Raw genomic sequence first — 20061 nt, 5'->3', positions numbered from 1 at the left:
CGCGTCATACCAAAAGACGTTAAAAAATGGTACTTGTTGTTACCCTGTCTGGCGCTCGGCATTAAGGGGATAAAACAAGGACTGGTCGGCTCGGAGTCAGTATACTGTGTCTGAGTGGGGTATTCATGTTAAACTGAGGCATGGTATCTTAGTGAGCTGGCACTATAAATCGGCATCAGTCCGGACTAGTACAAGCAGCCACACACACACAATAATCTTAGACGCGACGTTAAACCCCATTTTACCTCACCTCACCATTCAACCAAGGAGCTTTACGTGGGGTAGCATATGTCGAGGTGTACTCAGAACATGTGTCTCATTCTGTAAGGGCGATATACCTTGCATAGGCTCCGTTACCAAATTAAATACAATTATGTTATTATGACTGTTAGCTTTCCCCATTATACATATAAAGCCACGTACCCCAAAAAATTTCCAAAATATGTATTTTGATTTTTTATTATTTATATTAGGACCACATGCTTTACAAATTTAACTTTCCCTAAAGGAAAAATCTATAGATATTGTTAATATCTTCCTCCTACCATCCGACAAAAGAAACAAACAATCAGCCCTACTATAAATAAATTTGATTTTGTTTGTTTGTTGTTTAACGCCGCACTCAGCAATATTACAACTATATGACGGCGGTCTGTAAATAATCGGGTCTGGACGAGACAATCCAGTGATTGACATCATGAGCAGCGATAAACAGATCTTGGTTCCTGTTCAAAGTTATCATCATTTTACACAAGGGTCTATGAACGGCTAACCTTAACGTGAAAGCTATATTTATAAGTTTTAGTGATGGATGTTACAGCGAACGTAGCCTAAATGTTGGAAGCGTGCACGCCCACTGCTCGTCAAACTTCCTACTGCACATGTGATGCAATACATGAACTAAATACGAGAAACATGATAAACATGACACATGTGCCCAACAGGTAATATATAGAAAACACGCAAATAGCTGGTGATCAGACATGTTGTACGACCGCACGGGCGCATTTTCTACTCGTCACTTGCGAACAGGAGTTATAAATATTAGACCTGGGTGTTTACACTGTGAAAGGGAGGATCGATTCTCCCATGTAAGGTAAGGGACTTAAGATCGTTGTAGCAGTAGGACTGTCGCATATATATTTTAAAAGTACGACTCTTACGGTCGTCTTAAGATCGCTTTACGGACCAGGGTTCTGTGGACTTAAAAAACGAGGTTAATTTGTTTTTCGTGTAACCACGGACTTGTTATATAGGTCCGTGGTGTAACAAAATAAACGTAAAAAAGCTGAAATACCAGAGCAACTTTTAGCTCTCGGAGCTTCTTTTCAGCTTGTTAGAAAATGCTAATAAAAGAACGTCTTGTCTGTCTATTGGACAATGAGTCTTTAACAAAATGTGTTACATAGTCAGGTAATTCTTTCAATTTAGAATAAAGTTTTCAGGTTTGAATCTGGTTCAGCTAGTTACACCCTGCAAGTAGGAGCCATTGTCTCACCGAGCGGTTAACGTGGGTATGTTTGACTAGTGACAATTACCCTGCCTGGTTCACTGAAGGAGGGTAGTGCCATGTGTACAGTCTGGGTCCATGGTACGAGTCTGATTGACCCAGTGGCACGGAGGCCCAGGGAGTTATGGCGCCGTCTCTGTCGCTTGTCACGGTGTAAGTAGGCTTGGCTGTACGTTGTCAACTGAGAGTCTATTCTTACTTTTGTTGAAGAACACGGAAAACCTCTTTGCAAGATCGTTTCTCCCACTAATAAGGTCAAGATCGCGAGGGTTCGCACCTGAAGATTTAGAGATGGCACGTCGTAAAATTAGGGCTGTGTGGTGCAATGTAAGCTCGCGACATTGCCTCCCAGATTCAGCTTGAGAACAATGTAAGCTCGCGACACTGCCTCCCAGATTCAGCTTGGGAACAACGTAAGCTCGCGACACTGCCTCCCAGATTCAGCTTGAGAACAATGTAAGCTCGCGACACTGCCTCCCAGATTCAGCTTTGGAACAATGTAAGCTCGCGACACTGCCTCCCAGATTAAGCTTTGGAACAATGTAAGCTCGCGACACTGCCTCCCAGATTCAGCGTGGGAACAATGTAAGCTCGCGACACTGCCTCCCAGATTCAGCTTGGGAACAACGTAAGCTCGCGACACTGCCTCCCAGATTAAGCTTTGGAACAATGTAAGCTCGCGACACTGCCTCCCAGATTCAGCGTGGGAACAATGTAAGCTCGCGACACTGCCTCCCAGATTCAGCTTGAGAACAATGTAAGCTCGAGACATTGCCTTCGTCACTCGAGCATACATTGCACTATATAATATTATATATCCGTCTAACATGTTGTAATAGATTTATCATATTTCAGCAAGACCATGGTATCATACGACACCTGACATAAAGTTATTACTGATGTGAGCTCTTCTCTCACGAGTAAAACAATACATCCACCTTGTTTTGGTTTTGTTTTGATCTCGGAATGGCATGACACCTAAAACAATTCAAGTGAAAGATGTTTTCAATCCAGCATTCACATGGTAAGATAACATCCTAGTTACAAGGAACAGTATGGATACTAGGGTCCTTCCTGTTTGTTTCAAATCCACCATTAATGCCCATGAGATAATCTTCAGCTTTGCTTCATGTGTATTCTCCAGGCATTCCTGCGATTCAGGGCCTGTGTAAGTTTTCCTTCGATATACAATATGTCTCGCCAATGTTGCTTTTCTGTTTTCCCGTCTCGCCTTCTTAAATGCAGGTAACAGCAATTTTCTTCGCTCTTGAATAACTTTAGTGAACTGTACTCCAATAGCTACGTTTGTGCCCTCAAGCTCCTTGCTGCTTTTTCTCACCATCTTCCTTTGTTGATAATTACGAAACTGTCCCCCTATAGGCCGTGCTGTGGCCGGTATCGGCTTGCCGATTCTGTGTGCTCGCTCGGTCGACTTCTAGTGTTTCAGTAATTGTCCGCTTCTGTTCGCAGAGTGTCTGAATGACATCCAAACAGTTATCTCCAGCTCCTTCTTCCTTGATAGTATAGAAAAGCAAATTGTCTCTCCTTGGTCTGCTCTGCAAATCAACAATTTCCTCGCCTTTTTTTTCTCTCAGCTTGGTGACAACATAAAGCAGTAACATCCATATCGTCACGTGTCAGGCAGTGAGTAATTTCCATATCATTACATATCAGACAGTAACTGCCACGTTATCGCATGCGAGACAGTAAGTAACGTCTATATCACAACATGTCAGACAGTGAGTAACTTCCATATCTTCACATGTCAGACAGTAACGTCAATATCATTTCATGTCAGACAGTAACGCCAAAATCAAGTGTCTGACAGTATTGTCCATAGCTGGGTGTTATACAGATATTTCACAGATTGAGAGAACTAGTATATGTCACAGATTGAGAGAACTAGTATATGTCACAGATTGAGAGTCCTGGTATATGTCACAGATTGAGAATACTGGTATATGTCACAGATTGAGAGTCCTGGTATATGTCACAGATTGAGAGAACTAGTATATGTCACAGATTGAGAGTCCTGGTATATGTCACAGATTGAGAGTCCTGGTATATGTCACAGATTGAGAGTCCTGGTATATGTCACAGATTAAGAGTACTGGTATATGTCACAGATTGAGAGTACTGGTATATGTCACAGATTTAGAGTACTGGTATATGTCACAGATTGAGAGTACTGGTATATATGTCACAGAGTGAGAGTACTGGTATATGTCACAGATTGAGAGTACTGGTATATATGTCACAGAGTGAGAGTACTGGTATATATCACAGATTGAGAGTACTGGTATATATGTCACAGAGTGAGAGTACTGGTATATATGTCACAGAGTGAGAGTCCTGGTATATATGTCACAGAGTGAGAGTCCTGGTATATATGTCACAGAGTGAGAGTACTGGTATATGTCACTGATTGACAGTGCTTGTATATGTCACTGACTGACAGTGCTTGTATATGTCACTGACTGACAGTACTTTTATATGTAACTGATTGGCAGTGCTGCTATATGTCACCGATTGGCAGTGCTTGTATATGTCACTGATTGACAGTGCTTGTATATGTCACTGATTGACAGTGCTGGTATATGTCACAAATTGACAATTCGTGTATATGTCACAAATTGACAGTGCAGGTATATGTCACAAATTGACAGTACTTTTATATGTCACTGATTGGCAGTGCTTGTATATGTCACTGATTGACAGTGCTGCTATATGTCACCGATTGGCAGTGCTTGTATATGTCACTGATTGACAGTGCTTGTATATGTCACTGATTGACAGTGCTTGTATATGTCACTGATTGACAGTGCTTGTATATGTCACTGATTGACAGTGCTGGTATATGTCACTGATTGACAGTGCTGGTATATGTCACCGATTGACAGTACTTGTGTACGTCACAGATTGACAGTGCTGGTATACCACACAGATTGACAGGGCAGTCATGCCCGCCATGTTAGTTTCCAGTACACGCAGCCCACACTTGATGTAAACTAAACTCTACATCAAGGGCACATCACCCTGTTTGCTGCTTCGCCACATCTTCGTGACACACTGGTAGCATCATCACGTGCAGTGACCGCAACACACTCCACACACAGGTCGATGCCATCTTACGCTCGAAACTTGCACGATTCAGGCATTGACATAGAGAGAACACTTTCGTGTTACACAATTACTTAAAGCTCCAGGGTGAAGTGTTCGATGATTTGATATTTGTGTTTAATATCGTGCAGTGGAAATCTTCCATAAATGGAAGGCGGGCTGAATGTGTCCATTATCTACTCATGGCATGAAAACCCACATCCCCGCAGCGTTAGATGCTGTATTGATATTCCTCAATCCCGGGGAGTCAGTGAATAGGACTTATAATGGTGCCTTCAGTCGCAACAACAGTATCTGAAACCATTTAGGGAATCGAACCCACTGCCCTTATGTCGCCGTCGATATCACAGCAGAGGACAAGAAGAATGGGCTTCACTCGTCGTACTCGTGTGGGACATGGCAACCGGGGCTTTGGTATTGTCTTCACTTTGCTTTCCTTCCCTCCGCTTTCCCGAAATGTCCCTCCCGGCTTGGACACCAGGGATTAGCTTCACATATTGCACTCATGTAGGAATCTCAACCCGGGCTTTCAATGTGACAAGCGAACGCTTTAACCACTGGGCTTTAATCATACCCTACCTCCTGGTGCCAGGACAGATGAGGGGCGATCGGGTAGCCTAGTGGTTAAAGCGTTCGCTCGTCACGCCGAAGACCCGGGTTCGATTCCCGACATGGGTACAATGTATGAAGCCCATTTCTGGTGTCCGCCGCCGTGATATTGTTGGAATATTGCTAAAAGCGGCGTAAAACCAAACTCACTCACTCACTCAGGACAGATGAAGCCTTGTTCAAGTCTCTAAGGCAATAATTAAAAGTTTAAATCATTTCTAGATCATAAAAATTACTAAGAAAATGTTGTCCCCATAAGAGACTGGAATCCTTGTACTGTCCACATATCTAGACTTGCCTATTAGAAGGATAGAATTACTACACATCCATGGACGTATCTTTCAATACAGCCTTGGAGCAAGGCTAACATGTTACCTGTTGCCACAAGGATAGAATAATTATACACTCATGGACTTATCATTCAGTACAGCTTTGGAGCAAGGCTAGGAGAGACGTTTACAGCCTTATAAAAAAACACACACAAATAGAGGTAATCGTTTATTGCTTGGCAAAAATAAAGGACAGTACTTCTCCTAGTTTGGCCGTAGACAAGGCCACACTGTTTCACTTGAAACAAGAGCAACATACATACATCATAACAAGATATATACTCCGTCAGATCATGGCGCGTACAACTGACAACAGGAGTTCGCTCCCTTTGCACCATCACAAGTTCTCTCCCCTGAGGCAAGATAATTCTTTTTTTAAATTCACGTGAAATCTCGGGAGTTGTCGACTGAGTCAACAAGTAGATATAAGAATGAACGATGCACAAAATATACATGCAGTTGACCATTTGTACGATAATATGAACGTGTTTGTGGCGAGACTGTGAAACTAACACTATACATGGAGAGAGACTTCACAATGAAAGGACATCAAGGACTGATCAACATTTGTCAACATCTGCGTCTGAAACGTCTAGGGACGCTGACTCGCGCGGGCCAGGTTGGTGAGAGCCAGGGCAGCATCTATTGTCTTCCAGTACATGTCCTTGTCCTCCCTGAAACAAGGGGGAGAGCGTGAATATTCCAGTTATATCGGGCACAGGCCCCTGAAGTAGGATGATGATATCACTGAAACACCGGACCCACATATATCGACGAGGTACTTCACTCGCTCTCATGGCTGAAGTTGAAATCTGCTCTATCGTTTAAATTAAATGGAAATGTATGCATGTCGTGTTCACAATACCTCTCTACCTCCCTACACACACGCCCTGCATGCCACACACCTTCATTTATTGCAATTTATTACCTATATCGAGTGATTTCATCGAAATATTGGATCATTCGCGACTGTGGGTGACGGAAGTAAACAAAAATGTCCGCGTCAAGCACTCTGATTGGTTAATATCACCATGTGCGTTAGTTATGATTGGAGTGTGGACCAATCACAGCTTCAGGTGCCTGTGATATCGCGGCCTGTTAGCGCAAAGTGACTGTTTGTTCGTTTGTTTGTTTATTGTTTAACGTCACACTCAGCAATATTCCAGCTATATGACGGCGGTCTGTAAATAATTAAGTCCGGACCAGACAATCAAGTGATTGACATCATGAGCATCGATCCAAGCAATTGGGAAACGAAGACATGTATCAACCAAGTCAGCGAGTCTGACCAACCGATCCCGTCTCTTACGACAAGCATAGTCGCCTTTTAAGGCAAGAATGGGTTGCTGAAGACCTATTCTAACCCGGATCTTCAAAGTGAGAGGAAAGACCGAAGTGTCCTAACACAAAGGAGCGAGAGAGTGCGCCTTTAAGTTGTATGACCGTCGATTAGAGCAATGTTGGGGGAAAGCTTGACGTGTCCCACAACCATTGGATCCGCTACGGAAACCTCGTTAATCCAGATAGTATCGTTCCTGTAGACGTTGTGCTAATAAACACATTTCCGGATGAATGAGTCAAGGACACGTATTAATGTCCCACTCACACAGGCATTGACGAACAAGGTTTTATTACAGTTCTCTGCTTGTTATATCAGGGGTGTCTGTGTACCGAGGCACAGCTTAGATGTTACACTGACGTGATGAGCATATATTTCGATAACGTTCGAAGAAATAAAATAATCCTCTTGTTTTCCTCTGATTCTCTGATTATTATACAGCGATAGCATATAACTGAACAACGCAAGGGAAAGATTGAAATCACTGACCTGTTATCGCCTGTTGTGCGTCTTTTCTTGGCAGGAAGTTCGCCATCCTCTGGGAAATCTGCAACATGAAGAGACCACGTTAGACCTACATGACGACAGAGGCCCGAGAGACCACGTTAGACCTACATGACGGTAGAGGCCCAAGAGACCACGTTAGATCTACATGACGACAGTGACCCAAGAGACCACGTTAGACCTACATGACGGCAGAGGCCCAAGAGACCACGTTAGACCTACATGACGGCAGAGGCCCAAGAGACCACGTTAGACCTACATGACGACAGAGGCCCGAGAGACCACGTTAGACCTACACGACGGCAGAGGCCCAAGAGAGAAACCACGTTATAGACCTGCATGACGGCAGAGGCCCAAGGAGGGGTGTTAGACCAACATGACGGCACGGGCCTGACGGGAGATGTTAGACCTATATGACGCCCCCTCCCCCCTCCCCCCTCACACACACACACACACACACACACACACACAAACACACAAACACACACACACACGTGATATAGCTGGGATATTGCTAATAGAGGCGTGAAACCCATCTCACTTATTCAGCCTGCACTGGTTCATTACTCATCGTAGAAGTCCTTGCGTCACTGAATCACATTAATTGCCAGACTAGCGATGAGAAATGTCAAAAACAAACCACTCCCCCCGAGCTGTGGAACCTGACGCCAGCGTTTCCCCATTACTGGGGCATAATTTGAGAAGTTCCATTATGAGTAAATTACACGCACGATTTTCTTTAAGTCATAAAGAAGTTCTGTTCTTCGGTTTCCTCATTGACATTTTCCAAGCCATTACCGTTTCTTTTTAAGGGGCATCTTAACATTTTCAGGTAGTAGACAGGTCATTCTAGTTTATAAAACCAATATTCTCCTTTTGAATGTGAGACAAGAAAAACACATTATCCAGTACTGCACTCTCACTAAAACAGTCCGGAGAATACCTGCCTTATTCTATGAAAAATAGATTATATATTTCAAAATAAATAATTCAGGAAAATAAGGTAATGGCGACATAACTCCTATTGATTCTATCTGGCACTCTATTTGAGACCTAAATTAGCAACACTGATTGAGTGAGTGAGTGCGTATAGTTAACGCCGGTTTGAACAGTATCACGGCACTCCAGCTTGATGAGGGAGTAAAATGCCGTCATTAACGATAAACAAAGTGATGACCATTATTCAAATGCAGCGCGTTTACACAAAACAGTAAGACGGATTCACGCTCTTGTATTACATGTTATTTCTATAATAATAATAATTGTTTGCAGTAAGTCAAAGAATCACTCAATATGTTACGTGGTACTAATGTGCCACAGTGACAGAGTTGACCCCTTGCTCGGAAAGTGTCGGAGTTGATCATATATGCTGTTGCTTGCTATATGACCTAGTGTGTCATACATAGCCTGCTACTATTATATCCAATACAGCCCATGCAAGTCGATAATATTTGGCAAGTCTAGATCACTGCAGTTTCTGAAAATGAAATCTCTGGGCTCCTTTCTATCATATCTTATAACTATAAATTAACAACTGCTTTTTGTGTGTAAAATATGTTTATTTCAGAGACTAGATGTTAGTCTATACATAACCCTGCCAGTGGTATAACAGTGATACCGTCAACACCACAGCACTGTATAGTTTTAACTCGCGTTCTGACGCAAATTCAACATCAAAAGCTTTTAACGGAAGGAATTTTCATATAGGAGAAAAGTTCAGTTTAGTGCAGTGCCGAGATCACAGCCTGTCCCGGCTATAAACCCACGTGGATTGAACAAGACAACGGGACATGCGTCATACAATGCACTAAGCGACCCCACTGCAGTGGTCGCGCCACGAGATAACATACAGCATGACTAATACCTCCCAAATCAATTTTTATCAGCATAATTTATTACATTATTCAGCTTTTAGGGAGTTGTCCATATATGTGGAAACTGCACCATCTGACTTTTATAGGTCATTGTGATATATGTCATCTAGGCAAGATATAATTTATTTATTGCCGTGGGTACGAGGTGTGAAGTAATTATAACGCAGGAATGCTATTCCTGCAGCACGCGGCATGTTTACAGCTGAGTAGTACGGAATACAGCGGTAGGCAGTAAAACTTATAGAATCAATATTATTAATTGTATGTAGTCGTGTATATATTTGCTTCGTAAAGTTTGCTGTTTGAAGCGCCCTCCCCGTCAAGCGTTCCACGGAAGTGTGTTTGGATATGCACTGACATTAGATATACACTGGTACACACTGACATTTAACGTTCTTAGGAGTTAAACTGGGATAAAAGAATCAGTGGCCATTCTATGCTGCATGGGAAACTAGGTACTCAATCAGTGAACAGAACACGTGGAGAAAGGCTGACATGACACTGGTTGGGGCTGATAGAACACGTGTAGAGAGGCTGACAGGACACGTGTAGAGAGGCTGACAGAACACATGTAGGGAGGCTGACAGAACACGTGTAGAGAGGCTGACAGAACACATGTAGGGAGGCTGACAGAACACGTGTAGAGAGGCTGACAGAACACGTGTAGAGTGGCTGACAGAACACGTGTAGGGAGGATGACAGAACACATGTAGGGAGGCTGACAGAACACGTGTAGAGAGGCTGACAGAACACGTGTAGAGAGGCTGACAGAACACGTGTAGGGAGGATGACAGAACACGTGTAGAGAGGCTGACAGAACACGTGTAGAGAGGATGACAGAACACATGTAGGGAGGCTGGCAGAACACATGTAGGGAGGCTGACAGAACACGTGTAGGGAGGCTGACAGAACACGTGTAGAGAGGCTGACAGGACACGTGTAGAGAGGCTGATAGAACACGTGAAGAGAGGCTGGCAGAACACATGTAGGGAGGCTGACAGAACACGTGTAGAGAGGCTGACAGAACACATGTAGGGAGGCTGACAGAACACGTGTAGAGAGGCTGACAGAACACGTGTAGAGAGGCTGACAGAACACGTGTAGGGAGGATGACAGAACACGTGTAGAGAGGCTGGCAGAACACATGTAGGGAGGCTGACAGAACACGTGTAGAGAGGCTGGCAGAACACATGTAGGGAGGCTGACAGAACACGTGTAGGGAGGCTGATAGAACACGTGTAGAGAGGCTGACAGGACACGTGTAGAGAGGCTGACAGAACACGTGTAGAGAGGCTGATAGAACACGTGTAGAGAGGCTGACAGGACACGTGTAGAGAGGCTGATAGAACACGTGAAGAGAGGCTGACAGAACACGTGTAGAGAGGCTGGCAGAACACGTGTAGGGAGGCTGACAGAACACATGTAGAGAGGCTGACAGAACACGTGTAGAGAGGCTGACAGAACACGTGTAGAGAGGCTGACAGAACACGTGTAGGGAGGATGACAGAACACGTGTAGATAGGCTGACAGAACACGTGTAGAGAGGCTGACAGAACACGTGTAGAGAGGCTGACAGAACACGTGTAGAGAGGCTGGCAGAACACGTGTAGAGAGGCTGATAGAACACGTGTAGAGAGGCTGACAGGACACGTGTAGAGAGGCTGATAGAACACGTGAAGAGAGGCTGACAGAACACGTGTAGAGAGGCTGGCAGAACACGTGTAGGGAGGCTGACAGAACACATGTAGAGAGGCTGACAGAACACGTGTAGAGAGGCTGACAGAACACGTGTAGAGAGGCTGACAGAACACGTGTAGGGAGGATGACAGAACACGTGTAGAGAGGCTGACAGAACACGTGTAGAGAGGCTGACAGAACACGTGTAGAGAGGCTGACAGAACACGTGTAGAGAGGCTGGCAGAACACATGTAGGGAGGCTGACAGAACACGTGTAGAGAGGCTGGCAGAACACATGTAGGGAGGCTGACAGAACACGTGTAGGGAGGCTGACAGAACACGTGTAGAGAGGCTGACAGAACACGTGTAGAGAGGCTGAAAGAACATGTGGAGAAAGGCTGACGGAACACGTGTAGAGAGGCTGACAGAACACGTGTAGAAAGGCTGACAGAACACGTGTAGAGAGGCTGCCAGAAGACGTGTTGAGAGGCTGACAGAAGACGTGTAGAGAGCCTGACAGAACACGTGGAGAGAGGCTGACAGAACACGTGGAGAAAGGCTGACAGGACACTGGTTTAGGCTGACAGAACACGTGTAGAGAGGCTGACAGAACACGTGTAGAGAGGCTGACAGAACACGTGGAGAAAGGCTGACAGAACACGTGTAGAGAGGCTGACAGAACACGTGGAGAAAGGCTGACAGGACACTGGTTGGGGCTGACAGAACACGTGTAGAGAGGCTGACAGAACACGTGTAGAGAGGCTGACAGAACACGTGTAGAGAGGCTGACAGAACACGTGTAGAGAGGCTGACAGAGTGGTGGGTACTAATGGCATAACAAACAAACACGTACGCACCCACACACGCAGAGACACACATCAGAGTGGTGGGTACTGATGGTATAACACACACTCGCACGTACGCGCGCACACACACACACACACACAGATCAAAATGGTGGGTGCTGATTCTATAACACACACAAACACGTACGCACGCAAACACACACACGTACGCACACACACACACACATACATTAGGGTGATGGGTACTGATGGTATAACACACACACACACACACATACTAACTCGCACACAGACACATTAAAGCGGTGGGTACTGATGGTATAAAACACACACACGCACACGCACACATCAAGATATGACTCATAATACATTTCCCAGTCCAGGCTAATCAACACTCCAGCGCACACGTCACACACAGGTAGATAATGGACCTCAACCCCTGTACTGATGGCCTGATCTCGAAAAGGAAGGAATTTCACCTACCACCAACATGCCTAAAAAATCTGACAAAAACACATTCTTGGTGATAAATTGACGTAGAATGTCGATTTCGTTTCCTCTGCGGTAATCAGTTAAGCTGGTAATCAATAGCTATCTGCTTGGTTGATGGGGGACACTCGGGTGAGAAGTGGATCTTGTCGCGTTAATGTACCGCTTCGAAGGAAGCGATAAGGCTGTGGTTGTTTAGTCGACCCTATGTCTGATAGAAGGGCTTGCTTGATAGTCACATCCTAGTCCAGAGCTTACACACTTCGTCAGTGATTGTTCAGGAATAGATAATGCAACTTCCTTTACTGATCTGTGACAGTGGTTTGCAAATTTATGTCCAGATCAGATATTTTTTCATCTACAGCTACAAAACAGAATATCAAATTGTCGGTCGTTCAGGGCTGGTTTAGAGCTTGTTAAGGCAACAACGCGCTCGTCTTTTGAAACAGTTGCTTCTGAAAGATCGATATTTGCATACCCGACATAACGACTGCCAGATTCGAACAAATGTATCGCTGACTGCATCTAGCTAAGAAGAAAGTGCTGTGTTCCGAATGACGACCGTTGGTCGGTTGATGGGTTATGATGAATATCGTTAATTTGATATTAGCTATTGATTGTGACAATTAAGTATTTTAATATCTTTTATGGATGTGGTGGCCATCGATAATGGAAAATAACAGGGCGGCCTGAGTGACGGACCATCGACACAAGTTGGACAGGATGACAATTCTACCTTGGTAGAATGTGAAGGTAATCGTTCATGGGAGATAACTCTCCAGTATCGTCAACCATAGCACTCGGGTCCTATCGACCTATTCCGTTATAATATACGGGCAGCAGCAATTGAGTAGCGATATTGCACCAATTCATTGTAAACACAGTATGAAGGTTGTTGTTAAAGGGAGATAACTCAAACGTACATTGGTTATCGTTAAAGGGAGACAACTAGAACGTACCATCAAACACATTATGGTGGTTATCGTTAAAAGGTGATGACGCAGAGGATGTGGACATCTCCTCGTAGTCACGTGACCCCATGGATCCTGACTGCCGTCGGTCACGTGTTCTAGGAAGGTCGCCTTCCTCCAAGGTCACAGGATGGCTGTAATGGTCATTCAAATACCTTTGGAGAATAGTGTTTTTGTACTTGAGATGGCACCCTATGTCCTCAGGGACAGACAAGTGAGGTACGTGCTCTTGCCTAAAATCCAGTGCGGAATTGTACGTAGGCGTGGCAGCTCGAGAAGGCACGATAGTGTCCAAAGCTAGCGAATGGTCATCTGAGATCACTGCGGATTGGTCAATGGGGAATGTAGTGGGCTGCCCTCCTGAAATAGAAAAATTACATTTTGAGATCATCACAGACGAACAACAAGGGCATCACTGTTTGAAAAGACAACTAGTGCAGGCTATTTCAACAGTGTCCAAGGCCGTGGTTAACTTTTTTTTGACAGGTGGGGGTGGGGGTGGGGGTGCGGCTGGCGGTGGGGTGTGTGGCGGGGGTGGGTGGGTGTGTGGGTGTGTGGGTGTGTGTGTGTGTTGCAAATAAGATTATTCATTTCTTATTCCAGTTAACTTTTACAAGGAAAAATGTTTTCTATAAACAATACAGGGGGTGCTACTGCCCCTCCCCCCCCCCCCCCCCCCCCCCTCACTCCCCGGGCTGGCTACGGCACTGGTACCAACACGAGGGACAAGTGGCACCAGTTGATTACCCTCGTCCTTTAATGTCACGTCCAGCCCAGACAACACAGTGAGACTTATTTCTCCGTGTGTAGATTAGTACAGATCACTTTATGATCACTGTATGTATAATATATTCGCGAGATAAGAAGGTGTTTTTAAATGTTCTCAGGAATTATTCACATACATGAAGGTTCAAGTTTAGATCGAAACTATGATCAACAATGATGATAAGATTGTTATTCATTTATCAGTGTCTGTACGATGTAAACATTATTATCAGTCGGGAGCAGTGAATGTCACCTCCGTGTAGGAACAATCATATCACGAAAACAACCGCCCTGACGTCGGCGGTGCGTGGTTACCTCCCCTGTGTCTCCTTTCAAGAACAAGGAGCGTGTGGGTAAGTGAGAATGGTTTTACGCCGCTTTTAGCAATATCATGGCGGGGGACCAAGATGCGAGTGACGTGGGCTAAATATTTCCTCCGCGCACACAATTCCTCATACCTCATACTGTCCAAGATTACCATAATATTGTTTGTGTGTTCATTCTCAGTTTGAGAGTTTACAGCAGTCTGTTGGCACTAGAAGGTTAACAGTCACCTTAACATCTCCTCCCACCGGGTACCGATTCACTGCTGAATGAACTGCGACAAAGAACTAACAACAAATCGGACACCAGGTCTAATACGTGCTTCAGTGTGGAGCAAGCAATAGGCGAACAGCCTCACATAGGACTCCTCTTGTATAGGGAATTATATCATTTTAGTTATGACACATGCTTGTCGAAAGGGGCGACTAACGGGATCGGGTTGTCAGGCTCAATTGCGTCGGTCGGTACTCAAGATATCACTCACTGGGTTGTCTGGTCCAGACTGGATTATTTACGGACCGCCGTCATATAGTTGGAATATTGCTGAGTGCGACGATAAACAACAAACAAACAAACAACAAAGTTGATGACAGACTCATCTTATTGTACGGACAGCTAACATTCCTTCTTTCTCGCAGTCAATGAGAGCGTACTGGAATATGGGGCGTTACTGCTTGGTGCCTGGTACGGGCGTGCTTGTTGTGGGTCGACTTGATCACATTGTATAATAGGACGAGCACTCAACTCCACGAGGATATTAGCCGGGTCATGTGATATAAATAAAGCAGAAATGTACAGCTGGCGTAAGAACTCACTTTACAGAAGTCTTCAAATATCAACATGGCATGTTCGTATGCTCAATGCAAATCCACAGCTTCAAAGTATAAGTCTAGTGGTTGAAACACTAAATATAAATTGTCAATGCAATAAAATAACCAGCGTACACTTTCTGCCGAAACTGATTCCACTTGGCGTAAAGGGACAAATAGCGGTGGAAATTATAAGAATTGTATGAAAATCAGTGACGTCACCAGGTGTTCGCGAAAAAGGTAAGCATGTCCTGCCCTACCGGTAACACTACCGACTTAAGAACTCACATAACAGTACTAGAAATATTAACCTGATATCTTTGCATTATAAATTGTTTTGAGAACCGGATGGACGTACATCTCTATAAGGACGTTTTGTATTTAACAGGAAATCTATTCACATGGTCCGGATCCGAAATCTGAGGAAATCAGTTGCTACGTTAGCAGATGAAGCCTCGGGTCATCCTGGTTCAAGGATGGTGCTGCTGCAAGCAATGCAACCCTTCACGTGAAATTTCGATGAACGTCTTAATAAATAAAGACTGAATAACAACATGATTGAAGCCAAGTGTTGATAAACGTCGCATTAAGGGTTTAGCTGATGTCTTGGAATACCCAAGTGGCACTAGATATTCAAATATTAATTGCAAGCCAAACCCATAGCACTTTCAGTTCCGTTTTTTGCGTAATTCCATTCAGTCAACAAAAGTCTTGTCAGAATGACACCCCGTAAGGCAGGAAGGTTCCATAGTAATTAAGACAGCTCAGCTCAGTCAGCAGAATCTGAGATTCAATTTAAACATTCAAGAAACCCCTTCTAAACACATTCCGGACAAAAAGGTGATGAATATCTTGCAATCACACGCAAGGCCCCATAAAGTAACTGAAAGAATTATAGCGCATTGTAGCCGTTGCGTGATTTAATCCCTCCCAATTTGAACAACCTATTGGCGCATCACGTTTTGAAAGCCGTATCGCGCCCCAGGTTTCCTGGCACAGCTAGGGGTCCGGGCCAGTCAAACAGTGGATAGAAAATATATATATTCAAACGTATTTTCATAGGTCAGCTTTATCTGGCGTTAATGTTTTAAGCAAGAAGGTGAAGGAATGTCAGCAGACGTGAATCCTAACAATGGTAGCAGACGACATATTTAGGAAAGGTAAACGACCGTGGGTGGAACACGAAGAATAATGACGTCACCAGTTTTGTGTCACCTGATACGGCAGCGAGATAGGGACCACGTACACATGCTACGTATATTTGGTGGTAGAATTAGTCACAGCCTGCATTTGATTATTACAATTTGAGTGACCTAAGGCAACCGAGGGGTTATCACATTTCTGGCAAATAGGTTTGACAAGATGCACCCTGAGTGCACAAATGTTAACCGAGAATAGCTTAGGGCAGTACGCGTAACATGCATCCTTAGATATAATACAAAATGGCTACCAGGAGAGGACGAAACACATCAGTCACGTGCATTGCTATAAAACACAACTATGAGCTGAGGTGAAATGGGGTTTAACGTCGCGTTCAAGATTATTGAAGGTATGCAGAGACGTTACAATAATGATAGGTTCACAAGTGTTTCATTGCTTCACAAAGCAGTCCTTGTACCTTTTCTATTTAATGCACGCCAAGCGACAAGAGAGTTCCAAATAACACGTAGAACACCAAACAGACAGCATCCCAGCTGCATTGTTGAGTCTAAAGGATTTATATCAACAATGGAAAGTGCATTTCCCTGACGCATATCAGAATACATGCTATTCTAGTATAGTGCTGACTGGTGTATTATATGTGAACCTTATGACGGACAATGTCACATCGTCTGTCTTTATTTTTTTCGATACATTGTTATAATATTCTCAGCTCTTAAATATTGTCAACGTGACGTCCAGTGTTAATAAATTCAATTGCCCCATCTGTTACTTGTTTTTTTATTCTGCCTATATAATTATCAGTGTCTTTTTTTATAAAGTATGTTTAAATGTGAATTCTCTTCTCTAATAAAGGTTAGCAAGTGCATGAAGCGTTCTCACATGACGTTTCTAGAAGAGCTTGAAAACACGACGATACGGCTGTAAATATGCCCAATTTATAGTTCGACAGTGAACTGTTTTCATTGAATCTGTTCATTCAGGGGATGTTGTTGTATAGTTGTATGGCACAGTTATGGTGTACTTTAATGCTGGTGTTGTTTATGTCGTCGTGTATGTAACAGTAATGTCTCTGTTGTGGTTTACATTAATGCTGGTGTTGTTTATGTCGTCGTGTATGTAACAGTAATGTCTCTGTTGTGGTGTACATTAATGCTGGTGTTGTTTATGTCGTCTTGTACTGGAACAAAACAGGTCTCTGTTGTGGTGTACGTTAATGCTGGTGTTGTTCATGCCGTCGTGTACTGGAACAGTAATGTCTCTGTTGTGGTGTACGTTAATGCTGGTGTTGTTGATGCCGTCGTGTATGTAACAGTGCTGTCTCTGTTGTGGTGTACGTTAATGCTGGTGTTGTTGATTCCGTCGTGTATGTAACAGTAATGTCTCTGTTGTGGTGTACGTTAATGCCGGTGATGTTTATGTCGTCTTGTACTGGAACAAAACAACCAGTATGACTCATCCGCGCGCATGGTGGACTGGAGTAATTCAGGTTTATGGCCAGCTATTCCAGACGCTGAGAAAGCTACAAAACAGACCTTCAAAGGAATACGTCCGTTCCGAATGTGACAGGGGGCTTGTTTTGTGTCAACGACTTGCAAATACTATATTGACAAAGTAATAATCGTAAATTTAAATTGCATGTAAAATGGCTGCGTTTTTGCCCCTTCGCGCCAGGGCCACGTAACCATACACATTGTAGGGACGTTTATGTTCCAGACAATGCCTCCCTGTACAATGCTATGTAACTCTCTCCCTCAGATCCCGCCACAAGCTGGTGTGGGGATCTCGATAAAAGACAGGCACAAAACACTGAATAGTAATGGACTGTGCACAGAAGGGAAGATAAGGCTTATCGGAGCACGCAGCGTCACAGATATAGCTACAGCTGATGGTACATACTGCCTGTATTCACCCTGCAGGTACATGATATATATATATATATATATTCATTACATGTCCCATGAACGGTGCAGCGTTATGGGGGGTGGAGAGGGTGGCGGTGGTGTGGACGGGTGTGTGTGAGAGAAAGACAGAGTCGGGAAGAACCTAAAGAACACCCAGTTGACGGCACTGCTCTGAATGTGTCAACGTTGTTCGTTGAAACACGTGTGTATGCATGCCTTTGAACAACGTGCACATCGACTGATACAAAATCGCTTTACTGAACAACTACGTACAACTCGCAGTGCAATAGAGGCAATTATCACGCGACAGGCGACACAGCCACTGTAAAGACGGGAAGGTGGTGACGAGATATCTCTGCATCCGAGTACACGGAGTTCCCAGGTCCTGTGACCTCATCACTGACTGCCAGTGCGTGCCTCGTGTTTCCTCATCATCACAATGGAAGACATCCCTTTTCGCTGATACTTAAAAGACTGTTAATCGCCGTATGACGATCCACCTTCACACACAAGCCCACATAACACAGAACACATTCACACATATGCCCACGTAACACCTACACACACACGCCCACTGTAACATAACACCTTCACACTCACGTTCACTATAACACACACAGGTTATATCTGGGGCGTGACTGCACTCTCACACAGGATCTATCGGGGCGGGACTGCACTCTCACACAGGATATATCTGGGGCGTGACTGCACTCTCACACAGGATATATCGGGGCGTGACTGCACTCTCACACAGGATCTATCGGGGCGGGACTGCACTCTCACACAGAGGATATATCGGGGCGGGACTGCACTTTCACACAGTATATATCGTGGGCGGGACTGCACTCTCACACAGTATATATCGTAGGCGGGACTGCACTCTCACACAGGATATATCGGGACGGGACTGCACTCTCACACAGGATATATCGGGGTGGGACTGCACTCTCACACAGTATATATCATGGGTGGGCCTGCACTCTCACACAGTATATATCGGGGCGGGACTGCACTCTCACACAGTATATATCGGGGGTGGGACTGCACTCTCACACAGTATATATCGGGGGTGGGACTGCACTCTCACACGGGATATATCGGGGGCGGGAGTGCACTCTCACACAGTATATATCGTGGGCGGGACTGCACTCTCACATAGTATATATCGTGGGCGGGACTGCACCCTCACACAGTATATATCGGGGCGGCACTGCACTCTCACACAGTGTATATCGGGGGTGGGACTGCACTCTCACACAGGATATATTTGGGGCGGGACTGCACTCTCACACAGGATATATTTGGGGCGGGACTGCACTCTCACACAGGATATATCGGGGGTAGGACTGCATTCTCACACAGGATACATTTGGGGCGGGACTGCACTCTCACACAGGATATATTTGGGGCGGGACTGCCAACGTAGTGGGCACCATAGATGAGTTTCCTTGTAGTTTTAGAGGAGATGTCGAACATGTGAAAGTTAACGACGGCCGAACAACCAGACTGGCGGTCAAACGACGGACAAAAAGGAATTCGTCAGGTGAGCAAAAACACTACAATTACCTTACCATTGAAATACTCGACGCGTATGCCTCTGATATTGTAAAACAAACGAGTCCAATAAGCGATATGGGCGTGACGGCCAGCGTACTAGTCGGTACAAGGGTTATGGAAACCGTAGGCATCTAACATCGCTTTGTGAAACGTGCTCCTGATGAATGATATCGGTTTCAAGTATAAAAAGGCAGATTTGCGGCTTCACGAGAACCCTGGTGTAAAAACGGTCTTGATTAGTAATCTACAGTACTATTTTATGTCATGAGATTCTGCAAAATAGACCAAACAATCACTAAACTAAATAAAGTCA

The 20061-nt window shown here is 44.5% G+C and overlaps 1 protein-coding gene and 1 pseudogene across 1 annotated transcript in view; both read right to left on the bottom strand.

Annotated features, from left to right (window-relative positions):
* Positions 1–5734: 5734 nt before the first annotated feature.
* LOC139464053 (homeobox protein Mohawk-like) overlaps positions 5735–20061 on the bottom strand; it is a 59718-nt gene continuing 45391 nt past the window's right edge. The window contains exons 3-5 of the mRNA XM_071245579.1: positions 13217–13588; positions 7397–7454; positions 5735–6242 (exon numbers count right to left, since the gene is read on the bottom strand). Of these exons, the coding sequence (XP_071101680.1) occupies positions 6161–6242; positions 7397–7454; positions 13217–13588 (512 nt within the window). The 3' untranslated portion in view covers positions 5735–6160. The remainder of the gene's footprint in view (positions 6243–7396; positions 7455–13216; positions 13589–20061) is intronic.
* Positions 9295–11798, bottom strand: LOC139464117 (uncharacterized; annotated as a pseudogene).

This window comes from Haliotis cracherodii, unplaced genomic scaffold, assembly GCF_022045235.1.
Source record: "Haliotis cracherodii isolate W230 unplaced genomic scaffold, xgHalCrac1.p SCAF_16, whole genome shotgun sequence".
In the NCBI taxonomy this organism is placed as follows: domain Eukaryota; kingdom Metazoa; phylum Mollusca; class Gastropoda; order Lepetellida; family Haliotidae; genus Haliotis; species Haliotis cracherodii.
The sequence above is the reverse complement of the archived record's forward strand: the minus strand, read 5'-3'. Positions and strand labels throughout refer to the sequence as shown.